This window comes from Rhinatrema bivittatum, chromosome 15 (assembly GCF_901001135.1).
Source record: "Rhinatrema bivittatum chromosome 15, aRhiBiv1.1, whole genome shotgun sequence".
In the NCBI taxonomy this organism is placed as follows: domain Eukaryota; kingdom Metazoa; phylum Chordata; class Amphibia; order Gymnophiona; family Rhinatrematidae; genus Rhinatrema; species Rhinatrema bivittatum.
In genome coordinates this window covers 78,457,032-78,477,018 of record NC_042629.1, presented here as the reverse complement: position 1 = coordinate 78,477,018, position 19,987 = coordinate 78,457,032, and the positions used below count along the sequence as shown (strand labels likewise).

At 49.0% G+C, this 19,987-nt stretch overlaps 1 protein-coding gene across 3 annotated transcripts in view; it reads left to right on the top strand.

The window, feature by feature from the left end:
* The window catches only part of CASZ1 (castor zinc finger 1), a 357,431-nt gene that overhangs the window by 303,452 nt on the left and 33,992 nt on the right, over window positions 1-19,987 (top strand). For all 3 annotated transcript variants that reach the window (XM_029579132.1, XM_029579133.1, XM_029579131.1), the window contains 2 exons: window positions 17,655-17,803; window positions 18,492-18,732. In XM_029579132.1, the coding sequence (XP_029434992.1) occupies window positions 17,655-17,803; window positions 18,492-18,732 (390 nt within the window). The remainder of the gene's footprint in view (window positions 1-17,654; window positions 17,804-18,491; window positions 18,733-19,987) is intronic.

The following is a 19,987-nucleotide window of genomic DNA, read 5'->3' as shown; positions in this document are numbered from 1 at the left end:
GTTCATTTTTTCCTTGGTGATGGCTGTAGAAGGAGGAGTGACTGACCTTTTTTCCACTGTACACGTACACGTTTGGGGAACATGACCTTGGAAAGCCAATTCCCTGTACGTAACCCAGATCAGTCCAGACTCCTGGGTTTTGCCTTCCTTCCAGCAGATGGAGACAGAGAAAGTTTTGCAGACACTGCCACATAACCCGAGGTGCCACCTGCAGTCTGTCAGTATTTCTCTGTCTCCAGCAGATGGTACAGGTGCAAAACCTGCAGTTCTGAACCTGTTTAAAAAAAAAAAAAAAAAGAGAGAGAGAGAGAAAAGAATATTGGAGGATTTCCTCTCAGGAGGTTGGTAGGGTCTGGTGGGACTATCCCCTCCTGGTTTTGAAGTGGACGAGCAGGGGGTTGGGGATCATTGGTTGCGCGGTCCTTCCATGCTGGAGGCAGAAAGCTGGTGGATCCAGTTCCCTCACCTCCAGGAATATTAGTAGAGCTTGCTGCCATTCTTCCTATCAGGGAAGTCCTTTTTGTCTCTTTAGTACAATTTAAAAAAAAAAAAAAAGTAAGGCAAGCTTTAGAGAAAAAAAAAAAGCATTTCTTTTCTTCCATCGGCAATGGCAGAGCGGGGGTGATGCCGGACAGGGTCTCAGCTCCAGTGGCTCTCAAGAATGCTTTTCTTCAGGTGTGTGCCACGCGGTCAGAATAGGGCTGCAGCATGCCGCACGGTTACAGGTGCTCTGTGAGTGGGGAGATGAGCATGTGCATTTCTTCCAGGACAAGCAGGATGGTAGTCCTCACATATGGGTGACATCATCAGATGGCGCCCTGTCACGGAAAACTTTTGTCAAAGTTTCTAGAACTTTGACTGGCACACTGAGCATGCCCAGCATGGTTCTAACCCTGTAACCACCAGGGGTCCCCCTTCAGTCTCTTTTTTTTCGCGCAGCAAGTTGCCTCGTGGTTAGGAGCCCTGTGAGAAATTTCTCACAACTTTCCTCACGGAACTTTTAAAGTTTAATCTTCCTAAAATCACCCTCACTGGGGTTCCCTCTGGCGCTCGGTAAGTGTTTCCCCACGGTTTGCGGTCGATTCCTGGTGCCATAAAAAGCCAGTCCAAACAAGGAACCCTCAACTCCCTCGGTCTCACTATACGGCTCCTGCACTTGCTGGATTTTCTGATCAAATACCCGAAATCCCACTTGACACCGTCCTATCATCTCTCCTTCATAGGAGCAGACCTAGACACCACAGTAGCCAAAAGCTTCTTACCCAACGACTGCACAACCACGCTGTCCAACCTAGCCAGCTTTATCCACAATCGACAAACAGCCTCAGCTCGCGAATTGCTCACGTTACTCTGCCACATGGCATCAACAGTCCATGTCACCCCAATGGCACGCTTAGCCATGACAGTGACACAATGGACTTTGAATTCTCCCAGGACAAGCAGGATGGTAGTCCTCACATGTGGGTGATGTCACTGGAAGGAGCCCTATCATGGAAAACTTTTCTGTCAAAGTTTCTAGAACTTTTGACTGGCACACTGAGCATGCTCAGCATGCCATGATCCCTGCAGCCACAGGGTCTTCCTTCAGTCTCTTTTTTTCCATGCTGCAGTTTGCCTTGCGATTAGGAGCTCTGTGAGAAATTCTCACACAATTTCCTCACGGAAAAAACTTGAAGTTTATTTTAAAAAAGATTCCTTCATAGGGGTCTTCCATCGCGATAGTATTTTCTATCGCTCAGTGAGTAAAGATTACTATCCCCTGTTGGTTCCCGCTCCCACCTTTTTTGGTGTCCACAGGCCATCGACCATTTTTGGGCCTCAACCTCTGCCATTATGGCAACAAGTTTCAGAAAATGTCCAGAGTGCCCCCGAACCATGTCGATTACCGACCCTCATGATGTCTGTGTGCTGTGCCTCGGCTCAACACACAACGTTTCTCACTGTCCAAGTTGTGCCCAGATGACTCCGAAGGGTAGGTGGGCTCGCCTCGACAAGATGGAGACTCTGTTAAAAATCAAGTTGACTCCATCAAAGTCCACCCAATTGTCACTGGCAGGAGCATCGAAGAAATTAGTCATCAAACCTCGCAGGGAGCACCAGGGCAGCGGTGACCGTCCGACACAGACTCCGTCTAAGGCATCTACATCAGCTACCTCGGTGCTGGAGAAAGACCGGACTGAGCACAGAGGGAAGAACCAACACCGGCACCGACGTGAGTTTACTCCCTGTGCTGGCACCAACACCGCATCGGCCTCGATGGCCATTGAGCCGCTTGTGAAGAAGAAATGGGTAGAGGAGCCTTTAACACCCTCTGCACCCGAAAAACCAAAGCGATCCCCACCGATATCGGTGCCGGGTACTGAGCCCCCACAAGTCCCTGTGGAGGAGCCTGTAGCGCATAGTCTGCCACCCCCGGTAGCTGCAATATCTACACCAGCTTTCAGGGAGGAACTGGACGGTCTTCTCCGCCAGGCAGTGCTCGATGCTCTCCGAGACCTACAGCCATCGATGCTGGCCCCTATACCGGCACCGACACCAGAGCCATCGATATTTGCACCGTTGCTGACCAGACTGGATACACTTATCGGTGCCCTTCCAACACAACCCGGGCCACCGATGCCAAAGCAACCCTCAAAGCCTCTGAAAGCCCCGATTCCCATTCTGGGGTCCTCAGACGATGAAGGCACAGATTCCAGTCCCCTTTCACTGATACCTGAACCGATGCCTGGTCCATCAGGGCTCTCGGGACCGAGAGGCCCTCGTTTTCCATCAATGCCTCCGGTGCCGCTGAAACTCATATCGGTGCCACTGCATCTTCCATAGAGGCCATCGAAGGATCCATCTGTGCCAACACGTCCTACCGTACCAACCTTCTTCCCTCCTTCAGGATCTCGACTAGAGACCTTTTCTGACACATGGGAAGATGTTGACACCAACACATCCACAGAGGATATCTTATCAGAACCATCTCCTCTGGAAGAAAGGAGAAAATCTCCCCCAGAAGATCTCTCTTTTCCCAATTTTGCTTGGGAGATGTCAGAGACAATTCCCTTTGATCTAATTATGGAGGAAGACACATGCCACAAAACATTGGAGGTTCTCCAATTTGTTGATGCTCCAAAAGAAGTCATGGCTATCCCGGTACATGAAGTGCTAGTGGATCTGCAACATCGTCTCTGGGAGCATCCTTGTGCTGTTCAGCCAGTGAATAAGAAGTCAGATGCAACTTATCTGGTCGAACATATTCCTGGATTCCAAAAACCACAACTACCCCATCAGTCGGTGGTAGTTGAGTCTGCACAAAAGAAGGCCAGAAGACTGCGACCACACTCTTCAACACCTCCTGGCAAGGACCAAAAATTCCTTGATATCTTGGGTCGCAAGATATTTCAAGGTTCCATGCTAGTGTCTCGCATAGCTGCATACCAACTTTACATGACACAGAATCAAAGGAACCTCTGGAAGCAGGTTCAGCAATTAGTCGACTCTCTTCCCCAGCAACAGCAAGATAGTCTCAACGCCATACTTCAGAAAGGCCTTGAGGCTGGGAAACATGAGGTTCATGCTGCTTACGACTCCTTTGAAACAGCTTCTCGCATCTCAGCGACAGGAATCAGCGCCAGGAGGTGGGCCTGGCTAAAAGCCTCTGACTTGAGACTTGATGTCCAAGACAAACTTGCCGATTTGCCATGTACCGGTGAAAACCTATTTGGCGACAAGATACAAGTCGCAGTGGCTCAATTAAAAGACTACAATGAGACCATGCAGCAATTATCAACAGTTCTACCGAGGCCCCTTCTTCTGCAAGAAGATCCACTAGAAGGGACCCTAGAAAACCATTTTATCGCCTACGCAGATACTACCCACCTGCATCTCGCGCGAGGCCAACTAGGCCGTCCCAGAGAGCACATCCTCGACAGCCCAAGACATCCAGGCCTCAGCCACCACCACAGACAGGCCAGGCCTCTGGATTTTGAAACCTATCTAGAGAACAGCAGCGGCTCCACAAATCCAGATCCAAATTTGCCAGTAGGAGGTTGATTTCACCATTTCATAAACAACTGGCTCAGCATTACCATAGACCAATGGATGATATCTATCATAACCCAGGGATACCATCTAAACTTCCTCATGGTACCCCCGGATTCACCACCCAATCCACTGTACAAAGATCACACAAGTCTTCTAGAGTCAGAACTGTCCACCCTTCTGGGCACCAGGGTTGTGGAACCTGTGCCCCGGGCACAGCAGGGCAGAGGGTTCTACTCCCACTATTTTCTCATTCCAAAGAAATCAGGCAGCCTCTGCCCCATCTTAGACCTCCGCAATCTCAACAAGTTTCTACAAAAAGAAAAGTTCAGGATGGTGTCCTTAGGCACCATGCTTCCCCTTCTGCACAAAGGAGATTGGCTCTGTTCTCTGGATCTTCAAGACGCATACACTCACATTCCAATATTCCCACATCACTGCAAGTATCTACGTTTCCTAGTGGGACACCAACACTTTCAGTACTGGGTCCTGCCTTTCGGACTTGCCTCGGCACGCCTGTATTTACAAAGTGCCTGGCAGTGGCTGTGGCCCACCTACGCAAGAAACACATACACATCTTTCCTTACCTGGATGACTGGCTCATCAAGAGCCAATCCAAGCAAGGAGCTCTCGATGCTCTCAAGCTCACGATCAATCTGCTGCACTCGTTGGGATTTCTCATCAACTACCAAAAATCCCACTTGACTCTATCTCACCTCCTGACTTTCATCGGAGCAGATTTGGACACCACAGTGGCAAAGGCCTTCCTGCCCAACGAACTCGCAGACACACTCTCCAGACTAGCTGTGTCTCTGCGTACAAAGAAAACGGCCTCAGCCCATCAATTCTTATCATTGCTGGGCCAAAAGGCTTCCAAGGTCCACGTCACTCCTATGGCCAGGCTGGCCATGAGAATAACTCAATGGACTTTGAAATCTCAGTGGCTCCAAGCCAGTCAACCTCTTTCATCCCAGATTCGAGTAGCCCATCAGTTACGTTTATCACTGGTGGACAAACAAAGCCAACTTGCTAACAGGTCTACCATTTCAACAACCAGTTCCGCAAATAGCTTTAACCATAGACACATCCAACTTGACTTGGGGAGCTCATGTGAACAACCTTCAAACTCAAGGTATTTGGACACAGCTCGAAGCAACGTTTCAGATCAACTTCCTAGAGCTTCAAACTATACGTTATGCTCTATACGCATTCAAGGACTGCCTTTCACACAAGACGGTTCTCATACAAACAGACAACACAGTTGCAATGTGATACCTGAACAAACAGGGAGGCACAGACTCTTATCTCCTCTGCCAAGAAGCCGCACAGATCTGGACCTGGGCCCTTGCACACTCCATGTATCTCCGGGCCACTTATCTGGCAGGCATACAGAACATAGTAGCAGATCGCCTCAGCCGACAGTTCCATCCCCACGAGTGGTCTCTGGATCTGGTGGTAACGACCAGAATCTTCCAACGCTGGGGTCAACCAACAATAAACCTCTTTGCATCCAAACTGAATCACAAAGTGGACAGATTCTGCTCCCTGCACAGACAACCAAACAAGTTAGCCATGGATGCCTTTGCTTGCCCCTGGAACACAGGCTTCTTATACAGGTATCCCCCGATACCGCTGATAGCCAAGACTCTCGTGAAGCTACAACAGGACAAAGGGTCAATGATACTCATAGCCCCGTATTGGCCTCAACAAGTATGTTTTCCCATGCTTCTCGACCTCTCGATCAGAGATCCCATTCGCCTGGGCACAGCGTCAACTCTCATAACTCAGAACCAAGGCATGTTATGCCATCCGAACCTTCAGACCCTATCTCTCACAGTCTGGATGTTGAAAGCTTGATCCTGCAGCCACGTAACCTCTCAACTGATGTCTCTCAAGTGCTTGTAGCTTAACGAAAGCCTTCCACACGAAAATCCTATCGTTCTAATTGGAATAGATTTACCATATGGTGCACGCAAAAAGGTATCGACCCTTTCTCCTGCCCCACTCCATCTCTATTAGACTACCTCTGGCACCTTTCAGACTCTGGTCTCCAGACTTCCTTGGTGAGGGTACACCTGAGTGCCATCTCAGCATACCACAAAGGAATTGGGGATGCCCTGATAACAGCGCAACCCCTTGTGAGTAGATTTATGAGGGGCTTACTACAACTCAAGCCCACGCTACGGCCACCAGTCACTGAATGGGACCTAAATGTAGTACTTACAAGGCTCATGCGCTCCCCGTTTGAGACTTTGCACTCCTGTGATGTTACATTCCTTACATGGAAAGTTCTCTTCCTAGTAACCATTACAACTGCTTCAAAGGTTTAGTGAGTTACAAGCACTTGTCACATACTCACCCTATACCAGGTTCCTACATGACCGAGTGATACTCCGTACTCACCCTAAGTTCCTTCCCAAGGTGGTTACTGACTTCCAATTGAATCAGTCTATAGTCTTGCCCACCTTTTTCCCAAGGCCTCACTCTCACCAGGGCGAGAGAGTTTTACACACCTTGGACTGTAAACGTGCACGTGCATTTTACCTAGACCACACTGCAGTCCATAGGAAATCCACCCAACTCTTTGTTTCTTTTGATAAAAACAAGCCAGGAGTTGCAGTGGGCAAACAAACTCTCTCCAACTGGCTAGCAGACTATCAAATTCTGCTATGAGAAAGCTGGCCTTCCTCTCCAGGGACGAGTGAAGGTGCACTCCATAAGGGCCATGGCAACGTCAGTAGCACACTACCGTTCAGTACCGATTGCTGAGGTCTGTAAAGCTGCAATATGGAGTTCTCTTCACACATTTGCAGCACATTATTGTCTGTACAAAGAGGAAGTCAAGACTCTGCCTTCAGCCAATCCGTCTTGAAAAACTTATTTCCAGTATAATTCCAACTCCTTCCACGTCCATCTGCTGTGGTTATTCAGGCTGCCTCATTTTTCCCAATAGTTCACCACTTGTTGTGCCTGTTGCACAAGTTGTATGCTGTTGGTCCAAACAAATGAGTCAGCCTGTAGTTTGCTAATCACCCAAATGTGAAGACTACCATCCTCCTTGTCCTGGGAGAAAGCAGAGTTGCTTACCTGTAACAGGTGTTCTCCCAGGACAGCAGGATGTAGTCCTCACGAAACCCACCTGCCACCCCGCGGCGTTGGGTCCTAAACGTTTTATTATTTTATTTTTTCGCTCGCACCTTTTGCTATAAACGAGACTGAAGGGAGACACCTGTGGCTGCAGGGATCATGGCATGCAGGGCATGCTCAGAGTGTCAGTCAAAAGTTCTAGAAACTTTGACAGAAAAGTTTTCCGTGATAGGGCTCTGTCCAGTGACGTCACCCACATGTGAGGACTACATCCTGCTGTCCTGGGAGAACACCTGTTACAAGTAAGAAACTCTGCTATCTCAATGGCATCAAGCCAGTCAGCCGCTTACGTCCCTTGTCCACATAACCAGTGGCGTAGCCAGAATTGATTTTTTGGGTGGGCACAAGGTTAACATGGGTGGGCTGTAGGCATGCAGGTCTACTAGTTGTTTTTTTACTGATAAATAATGCCAAATTATGCAGCATAGCATTCACATCTACGCCTAAGTATGAGGTTTACTTAATGATACAAACATAATTCACGGTGATTTGTGGTACTTTAGCCTTCTTATTATTACGATTTTATACACGGCTCCTACCTGTCCATAAATTTTGAGAGAGCGGTTGTGTTGCTTATATTTAAATTGCTAACATCTCAAAATATAGATATATATTTCTACCTTTGTTGTCTGATCTTTGTATTTTTCTAATCAGTTGGTCCTGGTCTCTTTTTCCCATTTTTTCCCTTAGAGCTCATTTCCTAATTCCTTTTCAGTGTCTTTCTTCTATTACTGTCTTCTTCCCTTACACATACACGCTTTCTCTCACAGACTCCCTCTCACACACTCAAGCTCTCACTCTCATATGCTCTCCCCCCCCCCCAAGCTCACATTCTCTGCAGACACACATACAAGTTCTCACTTTCTCACCCCTCCCCAGGCTTATATTCTTATGCACACACAGACGCACATCCAGGCACCCATTCTCACCCACACACATAAACCCAGACTCCCATTCTCACCCACAAACCCATGCTCCCAGTCTCACCCACACATATTCAAGCTCCCATTCTCATCCATACATATACACATTTAAGGTCCTATTCTCACCCACACATACACACATTCAAGCACCCATTCTTATCCACATATTCAAGCTTCCATTCTCACCTACCCACACAAACCCAGGCTCTCATTCTCACCCACACATACACACACATTCAAGCTCCCATTCACCCACATATTCAAGCTCCCATTCTCACCCACCCACAAACCCAGGCTCCCATTCTCACCCACACATACACACATTCAAGCTCCCATTCACCCACATATTCAAGCTCCCATTCTCACCCACACATACACACATTCAAGCTCCCATTCTCACCCACACAAACCCAGGCTCCCATTCTCAACCACACATACACGCATTTGAGCTCCCATTCACCCACATATTCAAGCTTCCATTCTCACCCACATACACACCCAGGCTCCAGTTTTCACCCACACACCCACACACTCCCATTCTCATCCACACGTACACATTCAAGCACGTGCACAGCTTCCGCTTCCTCCCCCCAAAGCAGGAAGATCAGCTGCCCCCCAAAGCAGGAAGATCAACTGCCTCTCCTGCTGCCACCGGACTCCTGCTATCTTCGGGCGTCGGGCCGTACTGCCCGCCGAACTTCCTGTCGGGGGGGGGGGGAGCGGAAGCGCAGTGCACAACGTCCGCTTCCTCCCTCCTCCCCCCCCCAAGCAGGAAGATCGGCGGGCCATACAGCCCGACGCCCAAAGATAGCAGGAGGCCGGTGGCAGCAGGAGAGGCCAGCTGATCTTCCTGTTTTGGGGGAGAAAGCAGAAGCTGTGCGCGGCGCTTCCACTCCCCCACCCCCAAACAGGAAGTTCGGCGGGCCGTTTGGCCCGAAGATAGCAGGAGAACGGGTGGCAGCAGGAGAGGCCAGCTGATCTTCCTGCATTGGGGGGAGGAAGCGGAAGCTGCGCGCAGCGCTTCCGCTCCCCCCCCCCCCCTCAACAGGAAGACCGGTTGGCCATACGGCCGCAGCAGCGCTTCCCCACGTGTGCCGTGATGGCGCGCGAGGCGTGGGTTCTCTTGTTCGCTGTCGCGGGGATGGGATCCCGCGACAGCCTTGCAGTTCCGGTGCCAGTTGGGTGGGCCTGGGTCTAAGTTGGGTGGGCACCTGCCCACCCAGGCCCACCCGTGGCTACGCCACTGCACATAACCAGTCAAGTTTTTTGTCTCTTGCTTGGTGGACGCACAAAGCCAACTTACAAACACGTCTACCCTTTCAGCAACCAGTTCCTCAGATGACCTTAACCACGGATGCCTCCAACCTAGGTTGGGGAGCCCATGTCGGAAGCTTTCAAACCCAAGGGACTTGGACAAGAACCGAAGCGACCTGTCAAATAAACTTCCTGGAGCTTCAGGTGATGCGGTACACCCTCTATGCATTCAAGGAATGCCTCTCCAACAAGGTAGTCTTAAACCAAACAGACAACCAAGTTGCAATGTGGTACCTGAACAAACAAGGGGGCACCGGCTCTTATCTGCTCTGCCAAGAGGCGGTGCAGATTTGGGCCTGGGCCCTGTCGCACTCAATTCTACGGTGAGCCAATTATCTGGCAGGCACAGAGAATACACTGGCGGACCGCCTCAGCCAACATTTCCAGCCCCATGAGTGGTCCTTGGATCCCTCTGTTGCGAGCAGAATCTTCCACTGGTGGGGTCAACCGATCATCGACCTCTCTGCGTCCAAACTGAACCGCAAAGTGGAACGCTTCGGCTCCCTGCACAGGGACTGGACAGCAGCAACCATGAATGCCTTCGCCTGTCCCTGAAACATAGGTCTGCTATATGCATACCCTCCGATTCCGCTGATAAGCAAGACTCTCGTGAAGCTACAACAGGACCGAGGCACCATGATAATCATAGCCTGTATTGGCCACACCAAGTCTGCTTTCCCATACTTCTCGAGCTCTCTGTCCAGGATCCCATTCACCTGGGCACGGAGCCCAACCTCATAACAGAATCATGGCAAGTTATGCCACCTGAACCTCCAGACCTTGTCTCTGACGACCTGGATGTTGAAAGGTTGATTCTACAACCACTCAATCTTTCTAGTGGTATCTCTCAAGTCCTCGTAGCTTCACAGAAGCCTTCCACATGGAAATCTTACCGCTCTAAATGGAAGAGTTTTACCATGTGGTGCACACAGAAGGGCTTCGATCCCTTTTCTTGCCCCACATCCAAACAGACTATCTCTGGCACCTCTCGGAATCTGGCCTCCAGACTTCCTCTATACGAGTACACCTCAGTGCCATCTCTGTATATCATCAAGGTATAGGGGATGCCCCGATAACAGCTCAACCCCTGGTGAGTAGCTTCATGAGAGGCTTACTACAGCTTAAGCCTCCTCTACGACCACCAGTCGTGGCATGGGACCTCAACGTAGTACTTGCACGGCTCATGTGTCCTTCTTTTGAGCCCCTGCATTCCTGCAAATTCAGATATCTTACATGGAAAATTATTTTCCTAGTAGCCATTACATCTGCTCGCAGGGTGAGTTACAGGCCCTTGTGACCTACTCACCCTACACAAGGTTCCTCCATGACCGGGTGGTTCTCCGTACTCACCCTAAATTCCTGCCTAAGGTGGTCACTGATTTCCTTTAAATCAGTCCATAATCTTGCCCACTTTCTTCCCAAGGCCTCACACTCACCCGGGTGAGCGAGCTCTGCACAACTTCTACCCAACTCTTTGTTTCATTTGACAAAAACAAGCTTGGAGTTGTGGTGGGCAAGCAGACTCTCTCCAACTGGTTAGCAGACTGCATTGAATTCTGCTACCATGAAGCAGGCCTTTCACTTCAGGGACGAGTGAAGGCACACTCAGTCAGGGCCATAGCAACGTCAGTTGCACACTATCGTTCAGTTGCCGACATCTGCAGAGCTGCGACATGGAGTTCTCTCCACACCTTCGCTGTCCACTACTGCCTGGACAAGGCTGGAAGACAAGACTCCGTCTTTGGCCAGTCTGTCCTACGAAACTTATTTCCAGTATAGAAACCCAACTCGTCCTACCTTGACCCGTTGTGAATTTCAGGCTGCCTCATTATTGCCAACAGCACCCCAGTTGTTGTGCCTATTGCACATGTTGTGTGCTGCTTGGCCTGCTTCTTATGAGTCAGTCTGTAGCTTGCTATTCACCCATATGTAAGGACTACCATCCTGCTTGTCCTGGGAGAAAGCAGAGTTGCTTACCTGTAACAGGTGTTCTCCCAGGAGAGCAGGATGTTAGTCCTCACAAAACCCGCCCACCACCCCATGGAGTTGGGTTCGATATTGTTTTCTTATTTTATTTTTCGCTCATACTTTTTGCTACAAATGAGACTGAAGGGGGACCCCTGGTGGCTACAGGGTTAGTACCATGCTGGGCATGCTCACTGTGCCTGTCAAAGTTCTAGAAACTTTGACAAAAAGTTTTCCATGACAGGGCTCCATCTGATAATGTCACTCATATGTGAGGACTAACATCCTGCTGTCCTGGGAGAACACCTTTTACAGGTAATCAACTCTGCTTTCTCAAGCTGGCCAGTGTTCCTGGTGCCTCTCTAGAAGAGCGCGCATTTCGGAAGTGATCACAGAGGCTTCAACATGGCAGTGCAGGTCTTGGAGGTCTTCGGCTGTGTCAGGGGAAGCAGTGGCTCCGTTCCCGGTGAACATGGGAAAGGCAGCTATCTTGGATTCTTTCATGGCTGCCAGGAGGGGAGGGGATCTCCCTCCACTGTCACTGGCCAATTTGAGCCCCAAGGGGGCACGGGGTAGGACGAGGACTTTCTGGGGGTGGTCTCTGATGATTCTTCCACCTTCTCATCAGATTTCGTTCTCTTGTTGCACAGAGCTTATTTGGTCCGGAAGGCCGCGGGGCGGCATGCTTCCACATAGGTGGCGTCAGAAGGTTCGCAGCCTAAGAAGTCCAGGCTTTCAAGGACTTCTGGCGCTACCAGAGTTCAGCGAGTCCTGGAGTTGCCTGCTCAGGGGGCCGATGATTCTGAACATGGGGTCCCGTCTGGAGAAAGCCCTCTAGAGCCGGATCCTTCCCTGGGGGGGGGGGGGGCAAGATCTGGATGAGGGGTCTGGGAAGGTCCCGGCTGAGGATGAGGATGATCCTAAGGTGGTTCATCTATTCCACAGAGAAGAATTGGGACCCTGATCCCCTATGTCCTTGCGGAGGTGGGCATAAATGGTCCGCAGGAGTCTGATCAGGATGACACGGATCCAGTCATGGATGGCTTAAGTGTTTCAGTGAATGCTTTTCTGTTCCATAATTCAATTTAAAAAGTTGATGGTCAGCGAGTGGGACACTCCGGAGACTGGCTTGAAGGTGGAAAGAGAAATGGATAAGTTATATCCTTTGCCTGAGGACACGCTGGAACTCTTGAGAGTCCCAAAGGTGGATGCCTCCATCTTGGCAGTTCTAAGAACACAAATATTCCGGTGGTCAATTCTGCCGCTTTAAAGGATTTGCAAGACAGAAAGCGCAAGGTCCATCTTAAAAAGATTTTTGAGGTGTCTGCTCTTGGTATCCCTGCTGCGGTGTGCAGCAGTTTTATGCTTCGGGTTGGGTTGCGATGGGTGCAGCAGTTGCAGGCTGACAAAGCCATGTCGGCCTCAGAGTCCAAGCAGGAGGAGCAGCTGGAAGCTTCTATCACTTATGGAGCCGATGCGTTGTATGACCTCATTAGGACTTCCTCCAGAACAATGATGTTGGCAGTTTCGGCCAGGTTTCTTTGGTTATGAAACTGGTTGGCGGATATTTTGTCTAAGTCTCAGTTAGAAGCATTGCCTTTTAAGGGAAAGCTGCTTTTTGGAGAAGACTTGGAGGAGCTGATAAAGCATCTGGGGGAGAACAAAGTACACAAGTTACCTGAAGATAAGCCTAAAGGGCCAAGAGATTCTTTTCCTTTGTGTTCTCGTTTTCGAGGGCAAAGGTGTTTTTGGCAAGGTAGGGCTTCAGGAGGAGCCCAGAGGTAGACCTCGGGGAGGTAGCAGTCCTGGAACCAGTTCTTTCGAGACCGAAAGCTTAACAGGGATGGCTCTAGCCATGATAGTGGAGGAGCCAAATCTGCCCAATGAAGCGAGGCTGGCCCACTCTTCAGTCCCGGTCATAGGTGGGGGAGGGTCGGTTGACCTTTTTATGAGTGGGCCAAGATCACATCAGACCAATGGGTCTTAAGTGTAATATCACAAGGTTACGCTTTAAAAATTGCCCATCTGCTAAGTGACCTGTTCTTGGTCTTCCCCTTGCACCTCAGTGAAGAAGAGGATGGTGGTGCTGCAAACCATCGACTGTATGCAGATGCTAGGAGCCATTGTTCCCGTCCACCTAGAGGAATGGGGGACGAGGCCCTACTCCGTTTATTTCATGGTTCCAAAGAAGGAGGGGACTTTTCGCCCAATTCTGGACTTAAAGAAAGTAAAAGTGGCTCTCAAAGTTCCTCGTTTTCAGATGGAGACTTTGCGTTCTGTTATCGCAACGGTGCACAAGAGAGAGTTCTTGGCTTCCTTGGATCTGACAAAGGCGTACCTGCACATAGGGATCCGGCTGGACCAGCAGTTCATGATCCTTGGGAGGCATTTTCACTTTTGCGCCCTTTCGTTTGCTCTGGCAACTGCTCCGAGGACTTTCACCAAGGTGATGGTGGTGGTGGCGGCAGCCCTCAGGAAGCAGGGTGTGCTGGTTCAACCATATCTGGACGACTGGCTCATTCAAGCAAAATCAGAAGTCCTTTGCAGACAAGCGGTGGACTTGGTGTTGCAACTCTTGTAATCCCTGGGCTGGATAGTGAATTTGTCCAAGAGTCATCTCTCCCCTTCTCAGGTGTTGGAGTTTCTGGGGAAAGTTTTTCTCACCAAGGAGTACATGTGTCAAACTGCATTCACAAGTTCACAGGCTGTTGAAGAACCAGGTGCCCAGGGTTTGGGATTACTTGCAGGTTCTCAGTTCCATGGCATCTACTTTGGAGCAGGTTCCTTGGGCGTTTGCTCATATGAGGCTTCTGCAGGCGGCATTGCTTTCCCAGTGGGACCCATTGTCAGAGCAATTTCAACTTTTACTACCTCTTACAGAGTTAGCCAGGTCCAGTCTCTCATGATGGCTTGGTCCATGGGGTGGACTTGGAGGTGGTTACCACCGACCCAGTTTTTCCAGTTGGGGAGCTGTCTGCCAAGCTCAGTCAGTGCAGGGCCAGTGATCAGCAGAGGAAGCGTTGTGGTCCATCGATCGCTTAGAGATGAGAGTGGTGCAGTTGGAGTTGCAGGTGTTTCTACCTCTCTTGTGCAGCTGTCCAGTCAGGATCTTGTCAGACAATGCCATGGTGGTGGCTTACATCAACCGCCAGGGTGGTACCAAGAGTTGAGTGGTGGTTCAGAAAGCTGGAGATCTGATCCGCTGGGCAAAGCAGCATCTGGTGTTGATAGCGGCTTCTCACATAGCCGGGACCAAAAATGTGCAAGCAGATTATCTCAGCCGGCAGCAGCTAGATCCTGGAGAGTGGGAGTTATCAGAGGAAGCAATGTATCTCATCAGTTGCAGATGGGTCAGACCCCCATATGGATTTAATGGCAACTCACCAGAATGCCAAGGCACTGAGCTTCTTCAGTCACAGAAGAGAGCATGGAGCAGACGGGGGTCGATGTTTTGGTCCTTCCTTGGCCACGGGACATTATGTATTTCCACCATGGTCACTGGTGGGCAAGATATTGTGCTGCATGGAGATTCATCCAGGAGACATAATTCTGGTGGCTCCGGACTCGGACGCCTTAGTTTGCAGATCTGATCAACCTAGCAGTGGATGGACCATTGAGATTCGCTCATCTGATGAAGCTTTTGTATCAAGGCCCCATATTTTCAGATCAGGTGGCTTATTTCTGTCTCACACTTGGCTTTTGAGAGGAAGCTCTTAAGGGAGAAAGGATATTCTGAGGATGTCATTTCTATTCTATTGCAGGCTAGAAAAACTTCCACCTCCTTAGTGTATGTGAAAGTATGGAGAGTTTTTGAGGCTTGGTGTGCAGCGCAAGGTGTTAATCCTATACGAGCGTCTGTGGCACATATTCTGACCTTTTTGCAAAGAGGGTTGATGAAGGGTTTGTCTTTTAACTCCCTCAGGGTTCAGATGTTGGCTTTGGGCTATCTTGGAGGCAAGGTGCAGGAAGCTGCTCTAGCTAAGCATCTGAATGTGGTGTATTTCTTCCTGGGGGGCGAAGCATTTGCGCCCTCTGGTTCAGAAGCTGTGCTCCTCCTGGAGCCTTAACTTAGTCCTTAAGAACATGTGTCTGGCGTCGTTCAAACCTCTTAGAAAGGGCTACTATGAATAATCTCATGTTGAAGGTGTTTTTTTGGTGGCGATTTGTTCTGCTAGAAGGATCTCAGGACATCAAGCCTTATATGGAGATCCTTTTTTGAAGATTTCGGATGCGGGGGTCTCCTTGAGGATGGTTCATCATTCTACCTAAGTCAGTTGGTGGAGCTCCCGGCTTTCCCAAATTTAGATGCTACGGTGCCTCATTGAGACTCTCAGATGTCAACATGCATTGCTGAGGTGTCAAAGTTATTAACAGCTTCCAGATGTCAGATCACCTTTTGTGTTATGGAGTGGTGCAAAAAAAGGGTCATAATGCGTCAAAAGCCATGCATGCACAGTGGTTGAAGGAAGTCATTGGCTCCACGTACATCTGTCAGGCTCTTCCTGTCCCGGAAGGGTTAAGGGCTCATTCTTCTTATTCCCAGATGGCCTCCTGGGCCGAATGTCAGCAAGTTTCGCAGCAAGAGATTTGCAGGGCAGCACCTTGGAAGTAATTGCACACTTTCACCAGGCAATATCATTTGGATTTTCAGGCCCCAGAATCTATGGGTTTTGCTGAATGTGTACTTTGAGCGGGACTCTCACAGTCCCATCTCATTTATGCAAGCTTTGGTACAACCCAGAAGTCTGACTGATCTGGGTACGTATAGGGAAAGGAAAATTGGTTCTTACCTGCTAATTTTTGTTCCTGTAGTACCACAGATCAGTCCAGAGTCCCGCCCAATGGAGAGAGGGAGGTCTGTTATTGTAATTAATCTGAGGAATAAGTTTTGATATTCCTGCATGTTTATCACTGTAGGCAAAGTTATCTGTTCTAAGTTCCCTTTCCTACTGCTCATTCAGGGGGATGTTATTTTGTTATTGGTACTGTTGCTATCTTGGCTTGGGTACTTATCAATATTGAAGGACTGCAGGTGGCACACAAGGTTATGTGGCAGTGTCTGCAAAAGTTTCTCTATCTCCATCTGCTGGAAGGGACGCAAAACCCAGGAGTCTGGTATGATCTGTGGCACTACAGGAATGAAAATTAGCAGGTAAGAACCAATTTTCCTATGTTCTTATCTCCTGGTCATTGCCAGAGCTAGTCATTGGTAATAGATTCTAGGGTAGTAGATAAACGAAGCAAAGACAGAAACCTTTGCAGACTCTTACAATTTTGCTGATAGGGACTGTGAGGAAGTCTGCCCATATAATGAGTGGAAATTGTCTGTGTCCGGCATACTCTGTCCAGCTGCAGAAAGTGCTGCAACCATCCCTCTAACTGCATTATAATTACCAGCTCTTTGTCCCACTATTCACAACAAAACAAAAAAAATGTCAACTGCCAAAAGAAAGGAAGAAAAGGAAAAACGCTCCCCTTCAGCTATTAATTCATAAAGAATTTATGCTGGAGTGATAAGCTGGCTGTGGTAACCATGACAACAGGTGTCAACAGACACTGGACCGTACCCTGTCTTGGTTTACAAATGTCAGGAGAGCCGGCAGTTGCTATTATTTACTCAACTTTTGGTGTTTCAGGTGATAGGCCTTGGCTAAACAAAGCAGGCAGATGACAGATTGCCGTGTGCGGTGTATGTTTGCCATGGTGATGGGCGAGTCTTCACCTGCCCTGTTCAGATACTGCTTACTTCCCTCCCTCCCCCAGCTCGCATTTGTTCTCGATTCCAAAGTACAATCCCAATGTCTGGAACGAGGCAAACAATAAATGGAAATAAAAAGGGAGCCTTCTCCAGTTGAGGTAGGCCCACTTTTCTCCGGTGCAGGGTTTTTCTCAGACAGGAGGGCAGAGGTTCAGCCTAACAGGAGGTAGCCTCCTTTCTTATATTGCTTTGCTTACATGCAGCATCCCTAATGGGCTAATAACAAAGCATATCTGGCCTAACCCTGGCACCCTCAACCTTCTCTGGTTGAAAGAGGTTGTATCTTCCTTCTGCTTGAACAGGCCATCAAGAAGCAGGAAGTACAGCAGCAGATGTTGGGCAGTACTTGTTCCAAACTGGATCTGGGAAAAGCTGATGATGTGCTGAATGTCCCAGTGTATGCCAGGAGATATTTCACGCTAGTGGAAATCCACAGTCATCTATGACGCAGCCTTGGCTGGTTTTATGTCTGCAAGATTTATCTTTTCATTTCCATCATGTTCCCTTCCAAACTACAGGATGCAAATACAACCAGGTGAACAGTCACTTCCACTGTATTCGCGAGGGGTGCCAGTTCTCTTTCCTGCTGAAGCACCAAATGACATCACATGCCCGCAAGCACATGAGGAGGATGTTAGGAAAAAATTTTGACCGGGTTCCTACTCAGGTAAATCTTGTGCAACTTCTTCCTGAAGTTGTACACTATGACTAAATTCCCATGTTATGCATGTCCAGGGCACACACCTGGACAGAAAGGGCTACATGGAGACAATGCTAGGCAGAGAAGAAGGGCTGCAAAGAGAGACAATACTGGGCAGGCGGGAAGGCTGTCAGGATAGACAGTGCTGGGCAGAACACCTGGGCTGCTGGGAAACAGTGTAGGATAAGCAGAGCAGAGGGTGCTGAGAAATACAGAGCTGGGTATGGTGGGGGTGCTGTCACGAGAGACAGTGCTGGGCTGTAAGAGATAGCACTGGGCAGATAGGGGCTGTCAGTAAACAGGGAGAGGTTGACAGGAGAAAGGGCACTGGGGGCAGGAAGGGATGCTACTGCCAGTTGACAAAGTATTGGGCAGGAAGAATGGTTAGCTGGAGACAAAGCTGGGTGGAAAGGCAGCTGACAGGAGAGTGCTGGAGAGCAAGGGTTGGGGGGGACTGCTGGGAGACAGAGGTAGGTTGACAGGAGATGCAGAACTGGATGGGACTGGTGATGTTTACAGATGACACAATGTGGGGGGAGGAGACACAGAACTGGGTGGAGGAGAGAACAGTTGATGGGGAAACATAGCTGAGTGGAAGGGGTGTTGGTTGATGAGAAGCACAGAGCTTTATTTTCAATCTTCTTTCTTGCAATAGGTTCTTTCTCACACTCCGCACAGTGAAAGTCTGTCTCACATCAGCAGCATGGCACCTAGTCCAGCATCTGCAGGGACCCCAAGTTCCTTTCACACAACACCACAAAGTATAATGGACACTGAAACAGATGAGTACTTGGACTACACCGGGGCGGGCAGCTCAGGTGGCATTTCCTCGGAATCCTCAAATTTGGATCGCAGCTGCACCAGTACTCCTGTGGGCAATGAGAGCACATCAGCAGGTGAGGTCACCACCTGGTGCCATTCAGGAACTCTGGATATAGGTTCACTTGAGTTTGATTTTCCCCACAGGTGCAAACTAAACACGGGATAATTTTCAAAAGGAGTTATGTGCCTAAAACTGGGTTTTATGCACATAAATGGGCTTTTGAAAATTGCTACTATATATGCTACTTTTATGCACATAAATCCTTTTGAAAATTATGCCCTTAGAACTTACTAAATCAAATAAGAACTAAGATCTGAGAGAAAAATTGAAGTCCTTCACCTGTTACCTTGCGCAATGTGTGTGCACTGTTGTCCTGCAAGTGTGCACTGGTGCAATATATCTGCATTCTGGTGTCCTCCATGTGTGTGCATATTGATGTTCTGTCCATGAGACCTGATACAATGTGTCTGCATTCTGGTGTCCTCTACCTGTGTAATAGGGTGTGTTTGATTCTAGTTTTTGATTATCCCTCTGGTGGTGGCATTATGTAACAATCCAACTTGTCTACCTCACTTTCAGGCCGATACACTCGCCTGCTCTCCTGCGCGTTTTTCTGTATCGGCCTGTTTGTAATATCAGATCTGCTCAATTACTGCAACCTGGAAATGGCTGCTAAAGTGTAGGATGTCTGATTTCCTATGCTTGTGTTATTACTGTATGTAATCTGTCTTGGGCCCCACTTTAGGAAAAGGTGGAATATCAAATGCATATAAATAAAATAAATAAATTAGGCAGTGAGAATCAGTGCTATCAGTTCAGAGGCACATTCCACTATGCAGCAAATACGTGTGTAAATAAATAGATGAAGAGCTGTGATTCATATCTTGCAAGCTAAAAGCTTTTGTAATATAAAGTGTCTTGCTTTTTCTCCATGCTATCAGAAGGTGCACTCCCACTGCAGGAGCAGCTGCCAGCATGGTCTCACACAGCAGAGTTCCTTACCTGTAACAGGTGTTCTCCTAGGACAGCAGGTTCTAAGTCCTCACACATGGGTGACATCATGCTAACCACATGTCCACACAGGGTCCCTCTTCAGTCTTATAACAGAGTTCGCGAAAAATAAAATAACAAACTGAAACAACCCAACTCCGCGGGGTGGCAGGCGGGTTTTGTGAGGACTAACATCTTGCTGTCCTTGGAGAACACCTGTTACAGGTAAGCAACTCTGCTTTCTCCAAGGACAAGCAGGATGGTAGTCCTCACACATGGGTGATTAAGTAGCTCCAGGCCTCTCCGAACATATGCAGCAGAGAACCGGTGCCAACGTG